The sequence below is a fragment of the Lepus europaeus genome, chromosome 2 (assembly GCF_033115175.1).
Source record: "Lepus europaeus isolate LE1 chromosome 2, mLepTim1.pri, whole genome shotgun sequence".
Classification (NCBI taxonomy): Eukaryota; Metazoa; Chordata; class Mammalia; order Lagomorpha; family Leporidae; genus Lepus; species Lepus europaeus.
Window position 1 is genome coordinate 29,375,348 of NC_084828.1, and position 24,141 is coordinate 29,399,488.

Consider the following 24,141-nt stretch of genomic DNA (forward strand, 5'->3'; position numbering starts at 1 on the left):
TGAGCGGGACTAGAACCCGGTGTGCCGGCGCCACAAGGCAGAGGATTAGCCTGTTAAGCCAGGGCGCCAGCCAAGATATATTTTTTGTTATGTATAGTATGTGTTTCACAAGTACCACCTAACAAAATTTTTCACATTCCTTTGAATTTAGGTTTCAATTTCTTGCCTGTGTTTAATATGACACTTCAAACACTGGATCTGAGAGTCAGTGATTTATAAATATTACACAAAATATTAATTCCAAGTATAGACATTTCTGGAGAAATGAAGAGTATTTATAAAGCTGCAGAGTGAAACTTCAACCAGATAATTATGCGTTGAAAATGAAAACACCCTCTCATCTCCAAGAATAGTCCAAGACATAAATATCAGTATTTTTCTTTAAATTGTCCAGCAAGTAGCCCTATCCCTAGTATTTTTTTTTTCAATTTTACAAATATTTATTGTACTGGTTTGGAGATTGTATGTTTATAACTGTTAGACAAAAACTGTCTTGAACTGACAATAAGCTATAGCACCGTCAGTAATAAAAATGTAGAACATTCATAAAACTTTTCAGGTCACATGGGCAGTAAGGAATGTGGCCAATATGCAACTTGAATAATTAGCTTTTCAATAATTTACAACACATTTTAGAGCCTTTCTTCAATTAAAAAGTAGAGATATTTTGTAATTAACTGAATACCATAGTCTGGCTTAAACAACGAACACGGTTCTGGAAGCCAGAGTTCAAGATCAAGGTGCCAATCCGATGATTAATGCATTAAAGTGCTTTCATAAAACTAATACCATGGTGCCAATTCAATATAAAAGGCTGGGAAGCTGTTCTTTCTTTTCCCCACAAAGTTAATGGTCCTGTTCCATATTTGTATCTGCTCAAGGATTAAGCTTTACATCTGGGAAGTCCTTGAGTGGAAGTGTTTCAGAAATAGAACGCCCGGACTCAAGGCTTCATTCACTCGGCTGCCATCCCCGGAGCCTCTCCTCTGTGCAAGACTTGGTAGCCAGCGCCAGGTGGGGAAACAGCCCGCCACGGGAGGCAGTCCCCGCTCTGAGGGAGCGCCGGCAGCCAGGGACGGGCGCAACGAAGAGTTCTGAACCAACTACCTAAAACACAGGCGGGCGACTGCACGGTGGACGCGGCGGTAATTACCACAGCACGAAGGCTAGGGCTCCTTCCCCTTCCCGTCTGGTCCGTGTCTCGCTGCGAAGCCCCAGGTCTGGAGCCCAGGTCTAGAACTCGCCCTCCCGGCCCGAGGTTTCCGGACGCAGCGCGCCAAGGAGAGCCCATAGGGCGGGAGCAGAGGCAACCTAGGGGGGTACGGCCCTCGCGACCCCCTGAAGTGCTGGAGGGTGCTGCAGCAGGTGGGGCAGCCGCGCGAGGGCCATGGGGCCCGCAGCGCCGCTCTCTGGCGTAAAGGGAAACCACCGGCGCAGAGGACCTCGAGTCGAGGGTCGGCGCGCGGCGCGTGTCAGCGCCGAAGGTACCTCGCGCGCGGCCCGCGGCTCCGGGCGGGCTCGCGGCTAAGCCCCGCCCCTTGCTCCTCCCCCACCCCTCCCGCGAGGCGCGCAAGCCGGTCCCACGCGGCGCCAACCCTTTCCCGGGTCATCGCCCCTCCCCTCTTCCGGGCCGCGAGCCCCCCGCGCGCCGCCTCAGGACCGCGCTCGCTCGTGCGCGCGCTCTCCCGCCGGCCCGCCAGCCAGTTCTCTCAGCGCGCGCCTGGCCGCCCGACGACGCGGGAGCTGCACGCGCCGGACGAGGCTCTCTGAGCTCCCTGTCGCCGAGCGCGGGCCACCTGAGGCGGCTCCCTCGGTTCCTTGCCCGGACACGGTCCAAGCAGACGCATCTGCAAGCCCAGAGCGGCGGCGGCGGCGGTGAGGAGACGGGATTGGGGGTAGGAGGACATGGCGGGGCTGAGGGCGTCGCGGGGGAGGGTGGTCCGGGCGTTCCGGAGGCCACGTCGAGGTTCGCTGGCGGGCGGGGCGCCGAGGAAAGGGGAGCGGGGCGGGATCGAACCGGGGTCCAGGGGCTCCGGCCCGGCGCCAAGCCGAGGCTGAGGAGGTCGCCCGCGAGGATGGCGGCGGGACCCGCGGCGGGCCGCTGAGGGACAGACGCCGCCCCGAGGCTCCTGCCACGTTTCCACCGCGCGTTCCCTTCCGCCTCAGGGTGGGCGACAGACCTGCGCCTTTTCCCTTTCTGCCAGTCCCCTTGGCGTTGGTGTGTTTTCCGGAACCCTGGACCCCGCTTGCTTTCTGGAGGGTCGCGCGCCTCAGGGGAGCCCTGATCGTCGAACCCGGGGATGTTGTGTGGGGAGGAGACAGCCAACTGGACTCCCCGTGGCCCCTCGCCCTTGAACTTGGGGGGAAACCGGGATTGCAGAAGTTGGGCGCAGCTCGCAGGCCCTTCTTTCCTCAGGAGTGGGTGGAGATGTTTGATGCCTGCTCACCTCGCTCTCCTCAGACCCCAGCGGGAGTGCTTAGCAGCAGCTTTTGATGGCTTCACAAAGTCAGACTCCCGGCCCCTTGGAAAATTCTGGAGCCTGCTTTGTAGCGCTGAGGCTGGTCAAGGGCTCCTCACCGGCGCGGGCCATGCCTCCCGCTCCCTCAACCTAGGGGACGTCCAGCATGAGAAACACTCGGTTCTGGAAACGGTTACCATTGTCTTGTCCGTATGAGGGAGGGAAAAGTACAAAGTTATACAATCCTGGAAAGCCCGGCTTGGTTTTCCTTTGGGTTTTCTCCACGCAGCCGAGAGCAGGGGAGCTTGTGGAACAAAGTAGAACTTGAGGAGCCACCGCCGCGGTGACGACGTCCCAGGATGACGTCATCGTACAATATTTAAAATGGGAGTGTGGGTGGAGGGATTGCGGCCACTTACTCTAAATCAAGATGTCTAATGTCATCTTGGCTCCGCTTGCTTTAGGTTGACCTCTGGCTTTTTAACGCTCCCTCTTTTATTTTTTGATATCCTAGAATACTGGTGGGGCTGGGTTTATTTTTCAGCTTTCCCAGTCATCATTCTTGCAAACAGAAAAAATAAATAAATAAAGTCCGTATGACTCATCTTGTGTTACAACTAAAAGCAGCCACTAAAGTGGTTCTTTCCTTCCTTTCTTTTTTATATTTTGGTATGAAACTGAACAAACAAAAGGAAAACTCCAAACTCCTATATGTAGCACATAGTTGGCAAATTTAATGAAAGAAGAGAATGATCTAGTATGGGATTCAGTATATTTCTTTAATGTAGTTCCTTGTGTTTTTTTTTTTGTTTTTTTTTTTTTAATTTTTTCTTTTTGATAGGGTGGAGGCTAATGTAGTTCTCTCAGCAACTTTCTTCCCAAACCATGTATTAAATTGCAATGGTTCCCAACCTCCATCATAACGCGGTAGAGTATAAATGCCGCTTTATAAAGTAAAAATGGCTCACATTTTTAGGGAAGAGGTTGTCCAGCAGATGTAGTGGGTTGGGGTTGTGTGTGCGAACCTGTGTACAGTAACTGGTAGCTAGTCATAGATGGAGTATTTGGCATTCTAGGGTTCCAGGAGGAAGGTTTGGGTGTCTCCCCATCCAGGATCAGGTTGACCGTGGCTGCCAGCACAGCTCTCAGATAACTATATAGAATTTATTTCACACTGAAGTCCTTTGTTCAAACACGGAGTAATCACATGAAGAGAAAGTTAAAGAGCAGTTTGAGGGGTGAAAAAAAAATAAAGCTAACAGCTTTGTTTTTTGAATGTGTGGGAACACAAACTGTTGATTGCTAGGTTAGTCAGTTTTTATACTTAACATAGCAAAAGCTGTATAGATTTAATAACTGGATCCAAAAAAGGTGATGTTGCTTAGTAAATGCAACATCTGAATAACTCCAGGGTACTTACAGCAGTCAAATGAAAGAGCTCATTGACTAAAGATATATATTGAAACAATCCCTGGAGAACATTTTTTGCCTTTACAAATTAATTAATGATAAGTGAGATCCTCTGTTTTAAAAAGGGTCTTTTTTGTTTTGTTATGTTTTGTTTTAGGCAGTTGCAAAATGTAGCTAAATTTTCAGTTTTTTAGTTTTTCTATGGGTAACTGGATTTCTGTTCTCTTAAATATATTTTGATAGTCACTATTTCTTTTTTGACCTTTAGGTAAATTTATCTCAGTCCCTGAAAGAGTACTTACAGAAACTCCAATACTGAATTTTTTATGTATAACAGCCTCATTGAGATAGTTTTAGTATATTCACAGAATTAATTGTAGAGCCATCACCATAGTCAATTTTAGAATATTTTCATTACCTCAAAAAGTAACCTTGTACTTAATTAGCATCATCCTTTGTTTACCTACAATCCTCCTACCTCTAGGTCACTACATGTTACTTTTTGTGTATACAGGTTTATTACTGTACATTGCTTATGAATGGTGTTTTGTCACTGCCTTCTTTCCCTTAACATAATGTATTTTAGGTTCACCCATGTTGCAGCATGTATGAGTGCTTTATTCCTTTTAATTGCCAAATAATATTCCATTATATTTATATAACACACTTTATTTGCTCATTCATCAGTTGGTGGATATTCAGGTTGTGCTATTCAGGTTTTTTGCTATTATGAATCTCCTGGCCACTTATAGTTTTTGTGGACATAATGTTTTCATTTGTCCAGGGTATATAGCTGGAAGTAGAATTTGGAAACATATGGTTAACTCTGTTTAACCTTTCCAGGAGCTAGCAGACTACCAAAAATGTCTGAACAATACTATATTTAAAGTGGACTTTATTCAGTTTTAAAGTTCAAATCATGTCGAAGAATTTTAAGCTTTTTTGATGAATATTGATGTATTTATTAGAAACTATATAGTATTAACAGTATCCTGTGTAATATCACTAAATTTTAGCCCATAGGAGCGATCTGGGATTTTCTCTCTGTTGAACTTCTTCACAAAGCTAAGTGGTATTATTCTTAAGTCTTATTTTATAATAAGACGTTTTTACAAATTAGTGACTGTTCCCTAACTCTAGATTTGAGCCAGTGAAGCACAAGATAAAATTGAAAGGAAAAAGGGAAACAATAGGAGCAATATCTTAGAAAACTTTATCTTCTAGTTTTTATATTTTGGTTTTTTGAGAAAACATGTTTTATCTTTGCAGGAAAAAATGAAGAATGAAATTGCTGCTGTTGTCTTCTTTTTCACAAGGCTGGTTCGAAAACATGACAAGTTGAAAAAAGAGGCAGTTGAGAGGTTTGCTGAAAAACTGACTCTGATACTTCAAGAAAAGTACAAAAATCACTGGTATCCAGAGAAACCATCAAAAGGACAGGCCTACAGGTAAAGGACTAGATTAAGAATTGAATTAGGCTAAGTGAAGCAGCTGATAAATTTCTGTAGTGAATGCAGGACTAGAGGACATCCAGCTTATGTCTGTTGTAGTTGTATCTGCAAAATATAGAACTCTGTGGGGGTATCTAGGTATTTTAAAATACACCTGTTTGTTGGTGGGGTCCCACTGCCTGTCTGGGGGAACCCAGTGCTATCATCTCTTTAAGAGGTTAGTCTGTTAGGGTTATTGTCTTGACTCCTTACTGAATGCATCTATCTGTGCATGATAGGTGCTTGGGGTTTTCACAGTTCTAAAGGACACCTGATTACTTGTAAATTGGTATGGTAAGAGTTAAGGAAAATGAGTCATATTGTATCTAAAACTAAATCACGCTCTCACTATCCACTCTGCCTGTCCAAAAAAAAAAACCACATTGTACAAAGTTTTTGAAAAAAAAACTGGACAGAAAAGAACTGAGGCTATTGGACACCTAATATATTCTTTACATTTGTTGGAGTAGTCTAATTTATGTTATGTATGATTCTGTGTCGTAGAAGCCACTGTTACTTTGCAGGTGAAGATAATTCACTTGTGATCCACAACTGGCAAATACTAGCTCTGGGATTTAGACTGAGGTATAAATGACTCCAGACTCACATGAAATTTTTGCTGCCTTGGCACTTAGGAAGAAGAGAATTCTCACTTGCAGCTGTCTTTTGTGTTGTGGTTTGTAAGTCACATTTCCAAATTGAAATAAAGAAGAGCATGTTCCTGCAAAACATGTCCTGGCATGCTCACTTCCTAGTGTTTATGTGACCACTCAGGAACTTGGGTTGAGAATGTTCTAAACTGAGCTGTCAAACTTTGCCTCATTTGTAGATTGAAATAAAGAAATACAAGTGGAATAGTTGTGATCCAAACAACTACAGAAATTCTCTTTCATTTGTGTATGCTGCTGTCCCTAAAATTTCCTCCACACATCACCATTTCTCTGCTTTGCTATAAAAAGGACTTCCTTCCTTTCAGTCACTGGGCTTTTATAAGTGTTAAGACTTTTGAAGAAGTCTGGAAGGGAGGTGAAAATATGAGTTATATCTTCTTTGCTAAAAGCCAGGTGAGCTTGTTTTATTTTGACAAAGAAAGTAATTAGTATCTTTTCATCTTCTTACTTCATTCTCCTAATTTTTCTCTACCTATCTTCATTTGTGATAGAGTGACCAGCTTTTGTGAGTTAGAGCTGTTGAGGCTTTTTACACTGATCTAATTGACATTGAATCAAGGCTTTTGGAAGTACCAAAATAGTATGGTGGAAGTACCACCATACTATTACTGTAGAAGGCACTGTCAAGTACATACTTAAAGATCAGACAGTGTAAGGTTTCACTTCCATTAATTCTAAAGCCTGGAAAAAAATTATACAGGATTCAGTTGGCATGTGATCAGAAGTATTGAGTCATTGTTGAAGCTGTGTTTGAAATAGAAAACTATTAGATATGATAGTAGGTTGTTAACTATTATGAAAGTGAGAATATAGAATCAGAGAGTCTTCAATCCATAGAATAGTTGGAACTTTCTTTTCTTTCAAAATATTTGTATATTAAAATTACTTCATGGCAAAGTATACAAATAAGATGCTTGTGGAGGGCCGTTTCGCAATACTATCAAGCTCTATAAAAATATTTACACCTGACGTAAAATGTTGTGACTCAGCGGGTTAAGCTATGGTTTGCAAGGCTGTCATCTCATATCACAGTGCACATTTGTGTTTCAGCTGCTCCACTTTCTTTTTTTTTTTAAAAGATTTATTTTCTTCAAAGTCAGAATTACAGAGAGAGAAGGAGAGGCAGAGAGAGAGAAGGGTCTTCCATCCGCTGGTTCACTCTGCAATTGGCCACAATGGCCAGAGCCTTGCCGATCGGGTGCCAGGAGCTTCTTCTGGTTCTCCCACGGGGGTGCAGGGGCCCAAAGACTTGGGCCATCTTCTACTGCTTTCCCAGGCCATAGCAGAGAGCGGAATTGGAAGTGAAGCAGCTGGGACTCAAACTGGTGCCCATATGGGATGCTGGCACTGCAGGCAGCGGCTTTACCTACTACGCCACAGCACCGGCTCCTCAGCTGCTCCATTTTTGATACAGCTTGCTACAAATGTACTTAGGAAGGCAGCAGAAGATGGTCCAGTTCTTGGGCCCCTTGCCACCCATTTGGAAGACCAGAATGGAGTTCCTGGCTGCTGGTTTCCACCTGAGCCATACCTGGTTGCTGAGGCCATTTGGGGTATAAACCAGTAGATGCAAGTTCTGTGTCTCCAGGAGCCAGGAGCTTCCTCCTGGTCTCCCATGCGGGTGCATGACCCAAGCACTTGGGCCATCCTCCATTGCTTTCCCGGGCCACAGCAGAGAGCTGGACTGGAAGAGGAGCAGCCGGGACAGAATCCGGCATCCCAACCGGGACTAGAACCCAGGGTGCCAGCGCCGCAGGCAGAGGATTAGCCAAGTGAGCCACGGCGCCGGCCATAAATTAATCTTAACCAAAAAAAAACTTTATGCCTTTAAACAACAGTAAGTTGAATCTATTCTAAAAGCATAATCAGAAATGCAGACAAATATATATGAATATGGATGTTTTTTACATTTCGTAATTGCAAAATTGGAAAGAACTAAACTCAACATTAAGTAAATCATAGACTGTTTTTATGCAACCTTTAAAAACTTATTTTTGAACAGTAATTAATAGATAAGTAATCACTGTATGAGTAAAAAAATGTATAAAAATATGTAAGGTACATCAGTTGGTTGAAGCAGGGTTTGTATAGTATCCATATTTACATATAATTTTAAGATGTATAAAAGTATACCTAAGATATATCTCCTTACCTTTAACTACTTTTGATCTTAGGGCACATGGGACTTAGGAATTACTCCACACATTAGAATCTGTAGATGTAGCTCCATCTTATAAAAATGATTAAGAAGCATCTTACATACTATAAAGCAATCTTTTTTTTTAAAAAAAGAGATTTATTTATTTATTTGAAAGAGTTACACAGAGAAAGGAAAGAGAGAGAGATCTTCCATCCACTGGTTCACTCCCTAGTTGGCCGCAATGGCTGGAGCTGCGCTGATCCAAAGCCAGTAGCCAGGAGCTTCCTCCGGGCCTCCCACGTGGGTGCAGGGGCCCAAGGATTTGGGCTGTCTTCCACTGCTTTCGCAGACCATAGCAGAGAGCTGGATCAGAAGTGGAACAGCTGGAACTTGAACCAGCATCCATATGGGACTGCAAGTGGCAGCTTTACCTGCTGCACCACAGTGCTGGCCCTAGTCTTTTTCACTCTGAATTTGTAATATCATTAATGGTGATGTTATGACAGATATGGACAGACAGCATAGGATATTGTTAAATAACATGAACTTTGGAGTCTGATAGCCTGGATTTGATCCCTGGATACATCACTTATTAGCTATGTGATGCTGGGAAAGTTACTCATGCTTTCTGCCTCCTTTTTTCCTTACAGTGGAGAAAATAGGGTCTAATTCATAGGATAATTGTGACAATTAAAAGTTAAGGAAGCTGTTTAGGAAATTGTGGTACAGTAAACTTTCAAAAAGATTACAGCAACATTTATTATTAGCTGTTACCTAATGAAAATTTTTTCATGAAAACTGAAGCCAACTAATAAAAAATTTAACTTTTTAAACATAAAATAGAACATTCCTCTTGATACTGTTTTTATGGTGCAATTACTGCCTGTCATTTAACTTGTATTTCCATATTTTACAGCTCAGGTCTGGAGAAAAAAATTATGTCTAAGCTCACCCAATAAACGAGTACTAGGACTAGTACTAAAACTCGATTTTCTTGATTAATAGTTGATTGTAGACAGTTCATACTTTATTTTATTTTATTATTTTTTAAAGATTTATTTATTTACTTGAATGAGCTACACAGAGAGAGGAGAGGCAGAGAAAGGGGGGGGGGGTTCTTCCATCCACTAGTTCACTCCTCAATTGTCTGCAAAGGCCAGAGTTGTGCTGATCCAGAGCCAGGAGCTTCTTCCGGGTCTCCCACATGGGTGCAGGGGCCCAAGGACTTGGGCCACTTTCTACTGCTTTCCCAGGCCATAGCAGAGAGCTGGATTGGAAGAGGGAGCAGTTGGGACTAGAACCGGCACTCATATGAGGTGCAGGCACTTCAGGCCAGAGCATTAATAGCGCCGGCCCCGACAGTTTATACTTTAAACTGTATCTGCCATTTCCCTACTTAATCAGAATGCTTATTTCATTATGTATTTTTGCATTCAATGTAGTAGATCTTGAACATTATATTGGTAGATGGGGTATTTCTTAGGCAAAAAAAATACAGCAGGGGCTCCAGGGGTTTAGAATTTCTTTTTACTTATTTGTATTTTTCTTTTTAAAAAAATGGTAATGCATATTAAATAAGAATAACATTTTAGGATTATATTTTAATAATAAGTATATGATATGAATGGTTTTGTATTCTGTTTATAGAACAGCAATGGGTGAGGCAAAAGATACCCTCTTAACACTTAAGTATTTGAGAGGTAAAAACAAATAAATGGGGACTGGTGCCATGGCATAGTGGGTAAAGCTGCAGCCTGCAGCGTTGGCATCTCATATGGGTGTTGAGTCCTACCTGCCCCATTTCCGATCCAGTTCCCTGCTAATGCGACTGGGAAAGCAGTGGAAGATGGTTCAAGTGTTTGGGCCCCTGCCACCCACCTGAGAGACCCAAAAAAAGCTCCTGGCTCCTGACCTTAGATCAGCCCAGCTCTGGCTATTGTAGACATTTGGGGATTGAGCCAGTGGATGGAAGATCTCTATCTCGCCCTCTTTCTATATAACTCTGCCTTTCAAATAAATAAATAAATCTTAAAAAAATAAATGAATCAAAACAAGAATTTCCAACTATCATTTAAAATATTGAGTTTTTTTTTTAAGAAATTTTGTTATAGGAACTTAGCTTACAGAAATTCTTAACCGTCAAAGTTCTAAGTAATTCTTGAAATTTTCATACTCCTTGCTCATTTAACATATGCATATGGCTGAGTAGTCTATGTAAACTGAATAAGAGCCAGTTCTAGTGATTTCCCTGGGCCTACTTAAATGCTATCATCTTTTCATGAGACTAGGCAGTCTTACACTGCATTTTATTTAGCCTATAGCTCACATTTATTACTTATTTAGTATAAATATGCTCCTGAGTTCTCCATCAGGGTACCTTTATTATTATACACCTTGGCAATAAATATATATAAAGATTTTTGGTTAAGATTTGTTAAAGCTATTAATGCAACTTTACTTTGTTGTAGATGCATTCGTGTCAATAAGTTTCAGAGAGTTGATCCTGATGTCCTGAAAGCCTGTGAGAACAGCTGCATCTTGTACAGTGACCTGGGCTTGCCAAAGGAGCTCACTCTCTGGGTGGACCCATGTGAGGTGTGCTGTCGGTGAGTTCATGAGATTGGCAGCTTAACTAATTTACCATGCTGGAACTATTTTACAAAATTCTGCCATATTTAACTTGCCTGTGTATCATTATGTCCTAGAACTGGTGATTTGGCTTTCCCAGATATGAATTTTATGAGTACCCTTTTTGAAGTGATGGTGAAGGAATGGTTAGGTTATATCCTTAAAGCTAGTGACTCAGAAAATGATTTGGCAGGATTTTTCCAGAGCATTGCCAAGAATTTTATTGTATTCCAGGAAGTAGAAACTTAGACACCTGGACTCCTCTTACTCAATTACTGTCCTTCATTGTTGGTACACTTTGCCTTCTTCAAATTAGGAAGAAGCTAATTTCAAATAATATTAGATAATAACTTTAGTTGGTATCTTGTCTACTCTCCCCCCCCCCTTTTTTTTGTTTGTAGGTCACTAAATGATTCTTCATGGTTTTGTTTTCATAATGAAAGTTACTTCTCAATCTCTGTCTTATGACTTATTTATTTGAAAGGTAGAATTAAACAGGTGGGAGGGGAGGAGAGAGATATCAGATCTTCTTATCTGCTAGTTCACTCCTGAAATGGCCACAACGGCCAGAGCTAGGCCAGTCCGAAGCCAGGAGTCAGGAGCCTTCTCTGGGTCTCCCATGTGGGTGCAGGGGCCCAAGGACTTGGGCCATCCTCTGGTGCTTACCCAGGCACATTAGCATAGAGCTGGATCAGAAGTGGAGCAGCCAGGACTCAAACCCACACCCATGGGATGCTGGCACTGCAGGCGGTGGCTTTACCTACTACACCACAGCACTAGCCCCTCTCTCTCTAAGATTTGTTTAATAGAGAGTTCTTCCATGCACTGGTTCACTCCCTAAATATTTGCAATGGCTGGAGCTGCACTGATCCAAAGCCAGGAGCCAGGAGCATATTTCGGATCTCCCACTCAGGTGCAAGGGCCCAAGGATTTGGGCCATCTTCTGCTTTCCCAGGCCATAGCAGAGAGCTGGATGGGAAGTGGAGCAACTGGGACTCGAACTGGCGCCCATATGGAATGCCAGCACTGCAGGCAACAGCTTTACCCACTACACCACAGCACCAGCCCCTCAATATCTCTTAATGAGCATAATTGTAAAGTGCTAGGTATGAAGTCTGTTTGAACTCCATTCATTCAGAAAACATCCATGGGATGGTGCTGTGGCGTAGCGGGTAAAGCTACTGCCTGCAGTGCCACATCCCATTTGGGCGCCAGTTCGAGTCCCGGCTATTCCACTTCCCATCCAGCTCTCTGCTATGGCCTGGGAAAGCAGTAGAAGATGGCCCAAGTCCTTGGGCCCCTGCACCCACATAGGAGACCTGGAAGAAGCTCCTGGCTGCTGGCTTTGGCACAGCTCAAGCATTGCAGCCAATTGGGGAGTGACCAGCTGGGAGGAGAAGGATGAATCCAGGCTGACTAGGTAACAAAATGTTAACATTCCAGGAAGGAGGAACAGGCTGCACAGTCATGGAAACTAACCTAACTTCCCTGTTTTCCCACCTGAAACTTTTCCTATGTCTGTACCTTTAAGCTGTTTCTCTTGTTTTGAAATACCATTCACCTGATCATTCCTTTGTTCATTATAGTGAAGCTGGTTTTTGTTTTTGTTTTGTTTTGTTTTGTTTTTGACAGGCAGAGTGAACAGTGAGAGAGAGAGAGAGACAAAGGTCTTCCTTTACCAATGATTCACCCTCCAATGGCCACTGCGGCCGGCGCACCACACTGATCCGAAGCCAGGAGCCAGGTGCTTCTCCTGGTCTCTTACAAGTGCAGGGCCCAACAATTTGGGCCATCCTCCACTGCATTCCCGGGAGCTGGTTTTTGATGCAAACTTAACTGTATGCTCTTTTCTTAAGGTGGTCACACACTGATCCTTAGCATTCAAATGGGAGTGAAGATAATGCTAAAAACACATGTATATTTTGTCAAGATCATTCCTAGAGACTACTTGATTTTCAGCAGTTGATATAAGCTGGTTTCTTTGGGAAACTAACGTAGAAGGTCTTATGGAGATGAAGTTTCCCCAACACTGTGTAAAGGGAAGAGCAAGCCATTTTGAATATAGATCTGAGAAGATAAAATATTTTTAGATTCTAGAACTAATAAAGAACTCACCTTAGGCCAGTATCAGACTTTGGAGACATCAACTTCTGCACCCCTACAGAAGACTTTAGTTTACAAGAAATATGAAAGTTACTATATTGTACAACTTTCTAAATTTAACCTGTACTTAGATCCTGACTGACTCTTTTAACACACTTCTTTAAAGGATTTGTGTAGTTCCTCAGCCCATAAAAAATTAGAAGTAGCATTTGAAAGGTTATAAAAGCTACCAAAAAAAGTCAAATAGTATGACATAGAGGAAAGAGTGAGAACACTAAAAAGGATTAGAAGAAAGATATCATCACACAAATGTTTAATATTTAATAAATGATCCTAAATCATCAAAAAGATTTTATGTCCAGGGTTGTTTAGGAATTGGGTAATTATATAAAAGCTTTGGACGTATTTATTTTAAGTGCTTAAAATTAATATTGGCATCTTAAGATTAAAAACTTTGGTTATATAGATATCCTTCTTAAGTGGATACTTTATTACTTGATAATTCCATATAATGAAAAACCACTGTGCTTTCATCTTATTAACTTAAGAAAATCTTTGCATTCAGTAACCTTCTAATATTTGACATTAAAATTTTGCCATAGTTTGGCTAGGATGCGATTTTTCTTTTTTTCACAGCTAATACGAATCACCTTCAGAATGGAGAGTGCTCATTCAGTGATAAACAGAACCCCCAATAGAACTATGAGCAAATGAGTAAAGGTGATTGATATTAAGCAAATTAATGGAGGAGTTGAGATGTTCAGAAGGATTTTTGAACCCAAACTGGAAAGATCAAATATTCTGAAAAAATAAAACAATGCTAATGTAGTAGTTATATAATTGAACAAATATCTGAGTCTTTGAAAATACTTCATTGGCATAGTAGAGACTAAAGTTATTTTAAAAATTGAAGAATGTTGAACATTCTTCATGGTCTTCACTTAACTCTGTTGGTATAAAATGCTAAAAGAATATAAGAGTGTCATATAGTCAGAAAGGTTATCGCTTTGAGAAGATGCAGAACAGATCCTTCCTATGATAAGAAGATCTAAAAATGGCTGTTAGTTTCATTATCCAACATACTTTATAACTTTTTGTAATTTCTGCAGTCGTTTTTTATTTTTCTGGTGGTTATAAGTTTTTCATCACTATAATCAAATACCTATGACAAGTTATTGATGAAGGAAGGAGGTTTATTTTACTTTATAGATTCAGAGGTTCATAGTCCAAGATTTAATGAGTCTCAGTGGTTTCTCCATCTGGTGAGGCCAGAGGGCAGTGGCAGATGGTTGTGGAGGAAGGATCATATGGGAAACTAGGAACAGAGTGACTAGGTTCATCTTATTTTTTTTTTTTTTTAAGATTTATTTTATTTGAAAGACAGAGTTACAGAGAAGCTGAGAGAGAGAGAGAGGTCTTCTATCCGTTGTTTTACTCCCCAGATGGTCACAATGGCTGGAGCTGTACCAATCTGAAGCAGGAGCTTCTTCCTGGTCTCCCACATGGGTACAGGGGTCCAAGGATATGTGTCATCTTCCGCTGCTTTCCCAGGCCATAGCAGAGAGCTGGATTGAAAGTGGAGCAGTCGTGACTCAAACCAGAGCCATGTGGAATGCTGTCACTGCAGGTGGTGGCTTTACCTTCTACACCACAGCCACAGCCATCTTAGCTTTTATAACCAACCCTGTCTTGAGAACTATCTTCCAAGGGCATGCCTACCATAACCTATGGAACTCCTACTAGTACCACCTGTAGATGCCATAATTGGATTAAATTTCTACTTTTCCAAAATCTACCTGTGATCTTGGAATTTGATAACCTGCGTGAGTTGAGAGCTATGTTCTATTCAAACCATAGCAAGAGTTTTAGATACTATTGATTGTTTCAAATTAACTAAATTGACCTTAATGTTTTAGCATTGCCTTGTTTAAAAGTGGAATGTTTAAAAGTTGTCTGTTAGGTGCCAGTGGTATGAACACTGGGTTAAAGCCCCAGCCTGCAGTGTGCATCCTGGCAGCTCCACTTCTGATTCAGCTCTCTGCTAAGGCCAGGGAAAGCAGTGGAAGATGGCCTAAGTCCTTGGGCCCCTGTACCATTGTGGGAGACCCAGAAGAGGCTCCTGGCTTTTGGCTTTGGATCAGCTCAGCTCTGGCCGTTGCAGTCATTTGGGGAGTGAACCAGCAGATGAAAGACCTTTCTCTCTTCTGGCTCTACCTCTCTCTGTAACGCTTTCAAAGAAATAAAATAAATCTTTAAAAAAAATTGTTGGGGCCGGCGCTGTGGTTCAGCGGGTTAACGCCCTGGCCTAAAGTGCCAGCATCCCATATGGGCGCCGGTTCAAGACCCAGTTGCTCCACTTCCCATCAGCTCTCTTCTATGGCCTGGGAAGGCAGTAGAAGATGGCTCAAGAGCTTGGACCCCTGCACCTGCATGGGAGACCCAGAGGAGGTTCCTGGCCCCTGCCTTTGGATCGGCACAGCTCCAACCTTGGAGCCAACTGCGTCTCCTCTCTCTGTGTAACTCTTTCAAATAAATAAATAAATCTTTTTAAAAAAAACAAAACAAAAATCGTTTGTTACTAACACTCCTGAGAAATTAACTGTGCATTTTAATACTACAGTAATATGGCCGGTGCTGTGGCTCACTAGGCCAATCCTCTGCCTGCAGCGCCGGCACCCCAGGTTCTAGTCCCGGTTAGGGTGCCGGTTCTGTCCCAGTTGCTCCTCTTCCAGTCCAGCTCTCTGCTGTGGCCCTGGAAGGCAGTGGAGGATGGCCCAAGTGCTTGGGCCCTGCGCCCGCGTGGGAGACCAGGAGGGAAGTACCTGACTCCTGGCTTTGGATCATTGCAGTGCGCCAGCCATGGTGGCCATTTTGGGGGTAAACCAACGGAAGGAAGACCTTTCTTTTTCTCTCTCTCTCACTGTCTAACTCTGCCTATCAAAAAAAAAAAAAAAAAAAAAATCCCAGTAATAATATCAGCAACTTCACTTACCAGGAAGATGGAAATATTACACAGGCAAGATACAGAACTGAATAGTTTAGGTCCAAGAAATTTGAGTTAATAAAGCTGATATTGGGCTGGTGCTGTGGCTCACTTGGTTAATCCTCTGCCTGCGGTGCTGGCATTCCATGTGGGCACTGGTTCTAGTCCCAGTTGCTCCTCTTCCAGTCCAGTTCTCTGCTGTGGCCCAGGAAGGCAGTGGAGAATGGCCCAAGTGTTTGGGCTCCTGCACCCACATGGGAGACCCAGGAGAGGCTCTTGGCTCCTGGCTTCAGTCTGACCCAGTCTTGGTGGTTGCAGCCATTTGGGGATTGAACCAGCAGATGGAAGATCTATGTCTCTCTCCGTCTCTGTGTTACTCTGCCTTTCAAATAAATAAAATAAACTTTCAAAACAATTTTAAAAAGAATAACTAGTTGTGTTTCTGGGTTTTTACGTATTGTGTAAGAACAATTTCCATTGTCCTAACATACTAAAAATTGTTTTATAATGTTTACATTATATAATCTATTTAAATAGATTTGTTGGTTGCTCCTTTGTCCTCTGAATAAAAACTTGGTTTTGTTGTCCATTATGCTATTTCTCTCATTGCAGAAAGTATTTTCCTTCTTTTTTTTTTTTTTTTTTTTTTTTTTTGACAGGCGGAGTTAGTGAGAGAGAGAAAGAAAGGTCTTCCTTCCGTTGGTTCACCCCCCTCAAAATGGCCACCACAGCCGGCGCACTGCGCCCATCCAAGGCCAGGAGCCAGGTACTTCTTCCTGGTCTCCCATGAGGGTGCAGTGCCCAAGCACTCGCGCCATCCTCCACTGCCTTCCCGGGCCACAGCAGAGAGCTGGACTGGAAGAGGAACAACTGGGATACAACCAGCGCCCCAACCAGGACGAGAACCCGGGGTGCCGGTGCCACAAGTGGAGGATTAGCCTAGTGAGCCACAGCGCCGGCCATAGTATGATTCTTAAATTGTTCTTACATCAAGCTTTCAAAATGATTTATAAAGATGAAAGGACTTGATCATTTTATTCTTTTAAAATAAGGTGAGAAGTGAACAGTTATCTTAGTAATCTATGTAGTAACCAATATGATTCACGAAAAAATTCTCAATATTTTTCCTCATTAAGGTTTTTCTTTAACTTCCATAACTGCTTGAATTTTCATTTTTGTCATTGTGAATATAAAAAACTGACCACTTATCATTTAATCATCCTAAGATTAAACCTCAGAGGAAATGTCTAGTTGAGTTGTGACTTAAATTACTAGGATACACACTGTATGGTGGTCATTTAAAATATTTAAAGGGGCCAGTGCTGTGGCACAGTGGGTTAAAGCCCTGACCTGCAGTGCTGGCATCCCATATGGGCACTGGTTTGAGTCCAGGCTGCTCTACTTCTACTTTTTTTTTTTTTTTTTTTGACAGGCAGAGTTAGAGAGAGAGAGACTGAGAGAAAGGTCTTCCTTTTCCATTGGTTCACCCCCCTAATGGCCACTGCAGCTGGTGTACTGCATTGATCCGAATCCAGGAGCCAGGTGCTTCCTCCTGGTCTCCCATGTGGGTTCAGGGCCCCAAGCACTTGGGCCATCCTCCACTGCCTTCCCGGGCCACAGCAGAGAGCTGGACTGGAAGAGGAGCAACCAGGACAGAACCGGCGCCCCAAATGGGATGAAACCTGGGGTGCCTGCGCCTCAAATGGATTAGCCTAGTAAGCCGTGGCGCCAGCCTTAGGCTGCTCTTCTTCTGATCCAGCTCTTTACTATGGTCTGGGAAGGCAGTGGAAGATGGCTCAAGTGCTTTGGCCCCTATACCCGTGTGGGAGACCTGGAAGAAGCTCCTGGCTTCGGATTGGATCAGCTCTGGTCATTATGGCCATTTGGGGAGTGAGCCAGCAGATGGAAGATCTCTGTCTGTAACTCCCTGTCTTTTTGACTCCGGCTTTCAAATAAAATGAATAAATCTTTTAAAAAAAAAAAAGATTACATTTTAGTATATATATATTAAAAATTTTTACTCTACAATTTCATTAGTGCATGTTAAAATATAATCAGCACAGGGGTTGGTGCTGTCTGTAGTGTCGGCATCCCATATGGGTGCCAGTTCAAGTCCTGGCTGCTCCACTTCCAATTCAGCTCCCTGCTATGGCCTGGGAAAAGCAGTAGAAGATAGCTCAAGTGCTTGGGCCCCTGCACCTGTGTGGAAAACTTGGAGGAAGCTTCAGATCGGCACAGCTATAACCATTGTGGCCAATTGGGGAGTGAACCAGTGGATGGAAGACCTCTCTCTGCCTCTCCTTCTCTCTTTGTGTATCTCTGATTTTCAAATAAATAAATCTTTTAAAAAAAAATGTGATGAGAACAATGAATTTTTTTTTGATGTTTAAAAAAAAATTTTGTTAAGAGTTAGAAAAAAGAAAATATAGAAAAGGTATCATTTTTGTTTGTATCTAAATAAACCAGAAGTAGAAACTGTGGCCTGTTTGCTGCCACGGAGCTGGGTTAACATATGAGATGTTTAAGATTTAGTGCTGGGGTGGTTCCTTCTCTTCCTTGGATTAATGGCATGTCCAGACCTGATTGTTTTTATGCACATTTCTTGCTTTGTTGATGCGACTTTAAGATTTATGAGTTTTTTATGTGCACTTAGGTATGGAGAGAAAAACAATGCTTTCATTGTTGCCAGCTTTGAAAATGAGGATGAAAATAAGGATGAGATCTCCAAGAAAGTTACCAGGGCCTTTGATAAGGTTACCTCTGATTATCATTCAGGATCTTCTTCATCAGATGAAGAAACAAGTAAGGAAGTGGAAGTGAAACCCAATTCGATGACTGCAACTCCAAGCCCTGTGTACCAGGTAATCATGAGATGCCTCTGTATTGAAGGGGATGGACTGGGCTTGCGAGAGTGTTGTATAGGTAGCCCTGCTCAGGTTACCCAAGATTTCTGATTTGAGACTTTGGTAGCTCCTGCCTTTCCCACAGTAGGTAGAAACTGCTTTGAGATATAAATAGGAATCCTAAGTTACTTATCAAGTTCTGTCTCATTAAAGAGTTAAAATAGGGGCCAGCAGTAGAAGCCTCTGCCTGCAGCACTAGCATCCCATAGGGGCACAGGTAGTCTAGGCTCTACTTCCCATCCAAGCTTCCTGCTAATGGCATGAGAAGGCAGCCAAGGATAGTGCAGGTGCTTGGTACCCTGCCATCCGTGAGGGACACCTGGAAGAGGCTTCTGGCTCCCAGTTTCCATCTGGCCCAGGCCTGGCTGTTGGAGCCACTTTGGGGAGTAAACCAGCAGATAGAAAATCTCTCTCTGTCCTTCTCCTCCTCTGTCTCTGTCTCTCTCTCTCTCTCTCTCTCTCTAATTTTATTTATAAATAAGCTTTTATTTATAAATAAATCTTAAGAAAACAAAAACAAAAAACAAGAATGAATGTATTTCAAAAGGAAGTTGAAAAAATAACTCATGATAATAAAACTTTCCTGATATATTAAAATCCCTTATTTTATTCAGAAATTGTCACTCTTTTTTTGTAGTCTTTAACATTTCCAGTTTATAACTTTGGGTTTTGTTTTCTTGTTTGTCTCTGTTATTAAACAGTAACTTCACTAAATTATTTTTTGGTTAATTTTTTGCTCATGCCAAAACAGCCCCCCTCTTCATTTAAACAGTCATATATAGCTAGCATGCCTACATTTACAGATTTTGCTCACTTTGGTATTAACATACCAAAGTAATCTGATTGATACACTTTGAAAATTTTTTGACCAAACAGTACTCTTGAGCAGAAGAAAAATGGTTTGTAAAATTGATTGATTATTTGAGATAGAAAAAGAACTCTCTTGTACTAGTCTATTCCTCATATACCCACAATGACCAGGTCTAGGCTGGAGCCAAAGCAATGATCTGGGAACTCAATCCAGGTCTCATGTATTTTGCAAGAAACCAGTCACTTGATCCATCACTGCTACTTTGCAGGGTGTTCATTAGCAAGAAGCAGGATCAAGAGGTAGAGCCAGGTACTGAACCCAGGATGTAGATATCTTAACTGGAGTAAACACCTGACCAACCATTTTTTTAAATCAATACATTTTTTTAATTGAGCCTTATTCTGGACATGAATTTCTGATTTTGAGTAGATTTATTAATATAGCTATTTTTATCATTCTGTCTTAATTAGACATAATGAACACACTAGGTTTATGGTAGGGTTCAATTTGGCTAAAATGAAAATTTAGACACAGTGAGTAAGAAGCAGAGAATTGAAGTTTGATAATGAGGAATTAAATTTTTATTTTCAGCATATACATATATAATTAACATTCTTTCAGTGTAACTTTATTCCTTTTTTCAATCGTTAATTTCTTTGCATGTTTGATAAAGATTAATTCTGAAGATTATGAAATCAGAGATATATGTATATATTTTAACATGCATTTTGTGAAACTTCAAAAAATCTAAGAGTATAATAGTGAGAGATCTTCACTCTCTTTCCAACCACTAGTCTTGTACCCTTCCACAGTAGCATTCAATACCAGATTTGGAGGTTTTCACTGTTCTTCCAGAGAAATTCCCTGTATAGATAAGTAAAATATTTTTACCTCAGAATCATAGAATCATTTTGTAAACTTTACGATAAATATTTTGGTGAGGGTTTTTTTTTTTTTGGCTGTGTGATGTGTAATATATTGCAAATTACCTTTACATGAATTCTTGGAATTCATTTAAATGTGTGGCAGTTTTGCTTCAAAATTTTGTTATCTAAGTCCCAAATTAAATTAACTGCTGGCAGTTTTTTCAGTGGCAGATTTATTTTAAGATTTGAAATGACAAAATTTTAAGAAGGAATCAAGGCTGGCGCTGTGGCTCACTAGGCTAATCCTCCACCTGCGGTGCCAGCACCCCGGGTTCTAGTCCCGGTTTGGGCACCGGATTCTGTGCTGGTTGCTCCTCTTCCAGTCCAGCTCTGTGCTGTGGCCCGGGAAGGCAGTGGAGGATGGTCCGAGTGCTTTGGCCCTGCACCTACATGGGAGACTAGGAAGGGGCAGCTGGTTCCTGGCTTCGGATCGGCGCAGTGCGCCGGCCGTGGTGGCATTTGGGGGGTGAGTCAACAGAAGGAGGACCTTTCTCTCTGTCTCCCTCTCTCTCACTGTCTAACTCTGCCTGTCAAAAAAAAAAGAAGGTATCAAGTTGGAGGACTCAAATTAATTAATATATACTTATTATATTCTTTGATACTATGCTTATGATTTAAGGTTAAAAATGTATCAGTGGTACAGCATACAAAGTCTAGAAATTGACCCACATACACAGTTTTTTTAAAAAAAATGCCAAAGTAATTCGTAAAGCAAAGTCCTCAAGAAATGGTGCTAAAACGATTGGATAATTATATGAAAGGAAAAAAATCAACTGCTACATGACACCATACACAAAAAAATCTATTAGAGATGGATCACAGATCTAATTATAAATGCTAAATCTCTGAAGCCTTTAGAAGAGAACAGGGAGATACCTTTGTTATCTTGAGATAGGCAAAGATTTATTCCAGGGGTCACAAAAAAACACTAACGAGAAAATACTGATAAAATGAAAAATCTTTTAACCAAAAGAAGCTTTAAGAAAATGTACAAACCATGGACTGGGACAAGATATTCTCATTACCTATATGTGTAAAGAACTTTTTCCAGATTATATTTTAGAAGTCATTCCTATAATAAAAGACAAATGACACAGTTTAAAATAATTGGCAAAAGATGTGAATAAACACTATATAAACTTACATGAATGGGCAATAAGTAAATGAAAGCTTGCTTAACCTCACCTGTCACCAGGGAAGTATGAATTAAAACCACAATGAAATAACTATTTCCTGAAAAGCTTTCTTACAAACTTTTTTTTTTTAAATTTTTTTTTTAATTTTTATTTTTGACAGGCAGAGTGGACAATGTGAGAGAGAGAGAGAGGTCTTCCTTTTGCCATTGGTTCACCCTCCAATGGCCACCGCGGTAGGCACGCTGCGGCCGGCGCACCGCGCTGATCCGATGGCAGGAGCCAGGTGCTTCTCCTAGTCTCCCATGGGGTGCAGGGCCCAAGGACTTGGGCCATCCTCCACTGCACTCCCTGGCCACAGCAGAGAGCTGGCCTGGAAGAGGGGCAACCAGGACAGGATCGGTGCCCCGACCGGGACTAGAACCTGGTGTGCCGGCGCCGCAAGGTGGAGGATTAGCCTAGTGAGCCGCGGCGCCGGCCTATTACAAACTTTCAAAACACAAAGTACTTGTAAGAATACAAAGCAGCTAGGTTTAGTAAACTGCTAGTGGGAGTGAAAAATGATACAACAACTTTAAAAAACTTTTTTTTTTTTAAAGATTTATATTTTCTTTACTTGAAAATCAGAGTTAGAGAGAGAGATCCTCCATCTGTTGGTTCATTCCCCAAATGGCCACAATAGTCAAGGCTAAGCCAGGCCAAAGCCAGGAGTTAGGAGATTCTTCCTGTATTCCAATCTTTCCCAGGCACATTAGTAGGTAGTTAGATCAGAAGAGGAGCATCCAAGACTTAAACTGATGTCTGTATGGGTTGCCAGTGTCGCAGGCAGAGGCTTAACCTACTACACCACAACACTGGGCCCCTGAAACACTTTTAAAGTTAAATATGCATCCTATCTCTGCGTATTTGCTAGGACAAGTGAAAATATGTCTACCAAACCAAGTACAGAAGAGTGTATGCGAGTTTTTCTTTTTTTTTTAATCTAATTATAGATATATGCCCACAGGTGTATGCAAAGATAGTTCTTAAGGGATACACAAAAAAATTGGTGTCATTTGCTCCTGAGATAGGTAATTGGGTAGCCTACTTCGATAAAGAGGGACTTTCCACATTGTGGCCTTTGGTGCTGTTGGACTTTATCACATTAATATGGTGCTGTACAGAATGTGAATTTTTTTTTTAAATGTACTTACAAAAACAAATTAGACATCTGGGAAATCTGAAGATCACAGGGTGTAGCATTCTGAGCAGAGAGATCCAAAGCTGCTGATAAGAACATTTTGAATGTGAACTTGATATACCCACCTGACTGTTCCCAAGCACTAAATTGGCTGCTTCAGAATCAGCTGGAGAACTTTTTCAGAATATTTGCATTCTATTCCTAAGATTTTATTACTGCTCAGTAAACAAGTATTGGACTGTGAGCAGCTTTTGTTTGAAGTCATAGCAAGGAGTCACTTACACATTGACTCTTTGCTTATTAGTGCTGTGGAAACTTCTGATCTAAAATATGATGTATTGTCAAAAGCCTCCATTCATTCTGTTTTGATCTTTTCTAGTTGAACTTTGAGTGTGGTGGTTGAGTTTATTCACTTCTTTATTCAGAAAACATGATCGGTCAATTATCATATATTTAGACTTAACCATAGTAATGTCACTTATACTTACTGTTATGGTTGTGGCTAAGTGATTTTTGTTTGTCTTCTAATGAAGAATCTGGAAGGTAACCTAGAGTTTCATTAACACACAGCTAATTTTTCCATTGAAATAACTTGATGTTTTCTCTTCTCTACAGATTTCAGAACTAATATTCCCACCTCTTCCAATGTGGCACCCTTTACCCAGAAAAAAGCCAGGAATGTACCGAGGGAACGGTCACCAGAATCACTACCCTCCTCCTGTTCCATTTGGTTATCCAAATCAGGGAAGAAAGAATAAACCATATCGCCCGATTCCAGTGACATGGGTACCTCCTCCTGGAATGCATTGTGACCGGAATCATTGGATTAATCCTCACATGTTAGCACCTCACTAGCTTCTTTTGATTCTGTAGTTGTAATGTTGAAACCTTACTATACATTAAAAGTTAAAAAGTTCATATTCATAGTGGTGAAGTTAGATGGACAAAACCATCAAACTTATTTTTATAGAGAAGTTATTGAGAATAATCTTTCTTAAAAATTATATATATGCACTTTAGATATATTGATATAGTTTGAGAAACTTTATTAAAGTTAGTCAAGTGCCTGAGTTTTTAATATTGGACTTGAGTATTTATATATTGTGCATCAACTCTGTTGGATACGAGAACACTGTAGGAGTTGACGATCTGTTCTAGCACCTTTGAGCATTTACTTAGTGGAGAGTATGTAAGTTATTTATACACAAGAAATCTATTTTATGTCATTGTTACTTAGAAGAATTGCGTGAAATCATGTAGTTGCAAATAAAAAGTAGTTTGAGGCATGACGATGTGTGTTTTTG

The 24,141-nt window shown here is 41.6% G+C and overlaps 1 protein-coding gene across 2 annotated transcripts; it reads left to right on the plus strand.

Annotated features, from left to right (window-relative positions):
• The first annotated feature begins 1,710 nt into the window (after positions 1-1,710).
• Positions 1,711-24,126, plus strand: BTG3 (BTG anti-proliferation factor 3). 2 transcript variants are annotated; one of them, XM_062206574.1, is made up of 5 exons: positions 1,716-1,875; positions 5,139-5,317; positions 10,639-10,776; positions 18,538-18,745; positions 23,453-24,126. In XM_062206574.1, the coding sequence occupies exons 2-5, from the start codon at positions 5,145-5,147 to the stop codon at positions 23,690-23,692; spliced, it is 759 nt and encodes a 252-aa protein (XP_062062558.1). In that variant the 5' UTR covers positions 1,716-1,875; positions 5,139-5,144; the 3' UTR covers positions 23,693-24,126. The 2 variants fall into 2 exon arrangements, with proteins under 2 accessions (XP_062062561.1, XP_062062558.1); XM_062206577.1 differs by lacking the exon at positions 10,639-10,776 and having other exon boundaries at positions 1,711-1,875.
• Positions 24,127-24,141: the final 15 nt, after the last annotated feature.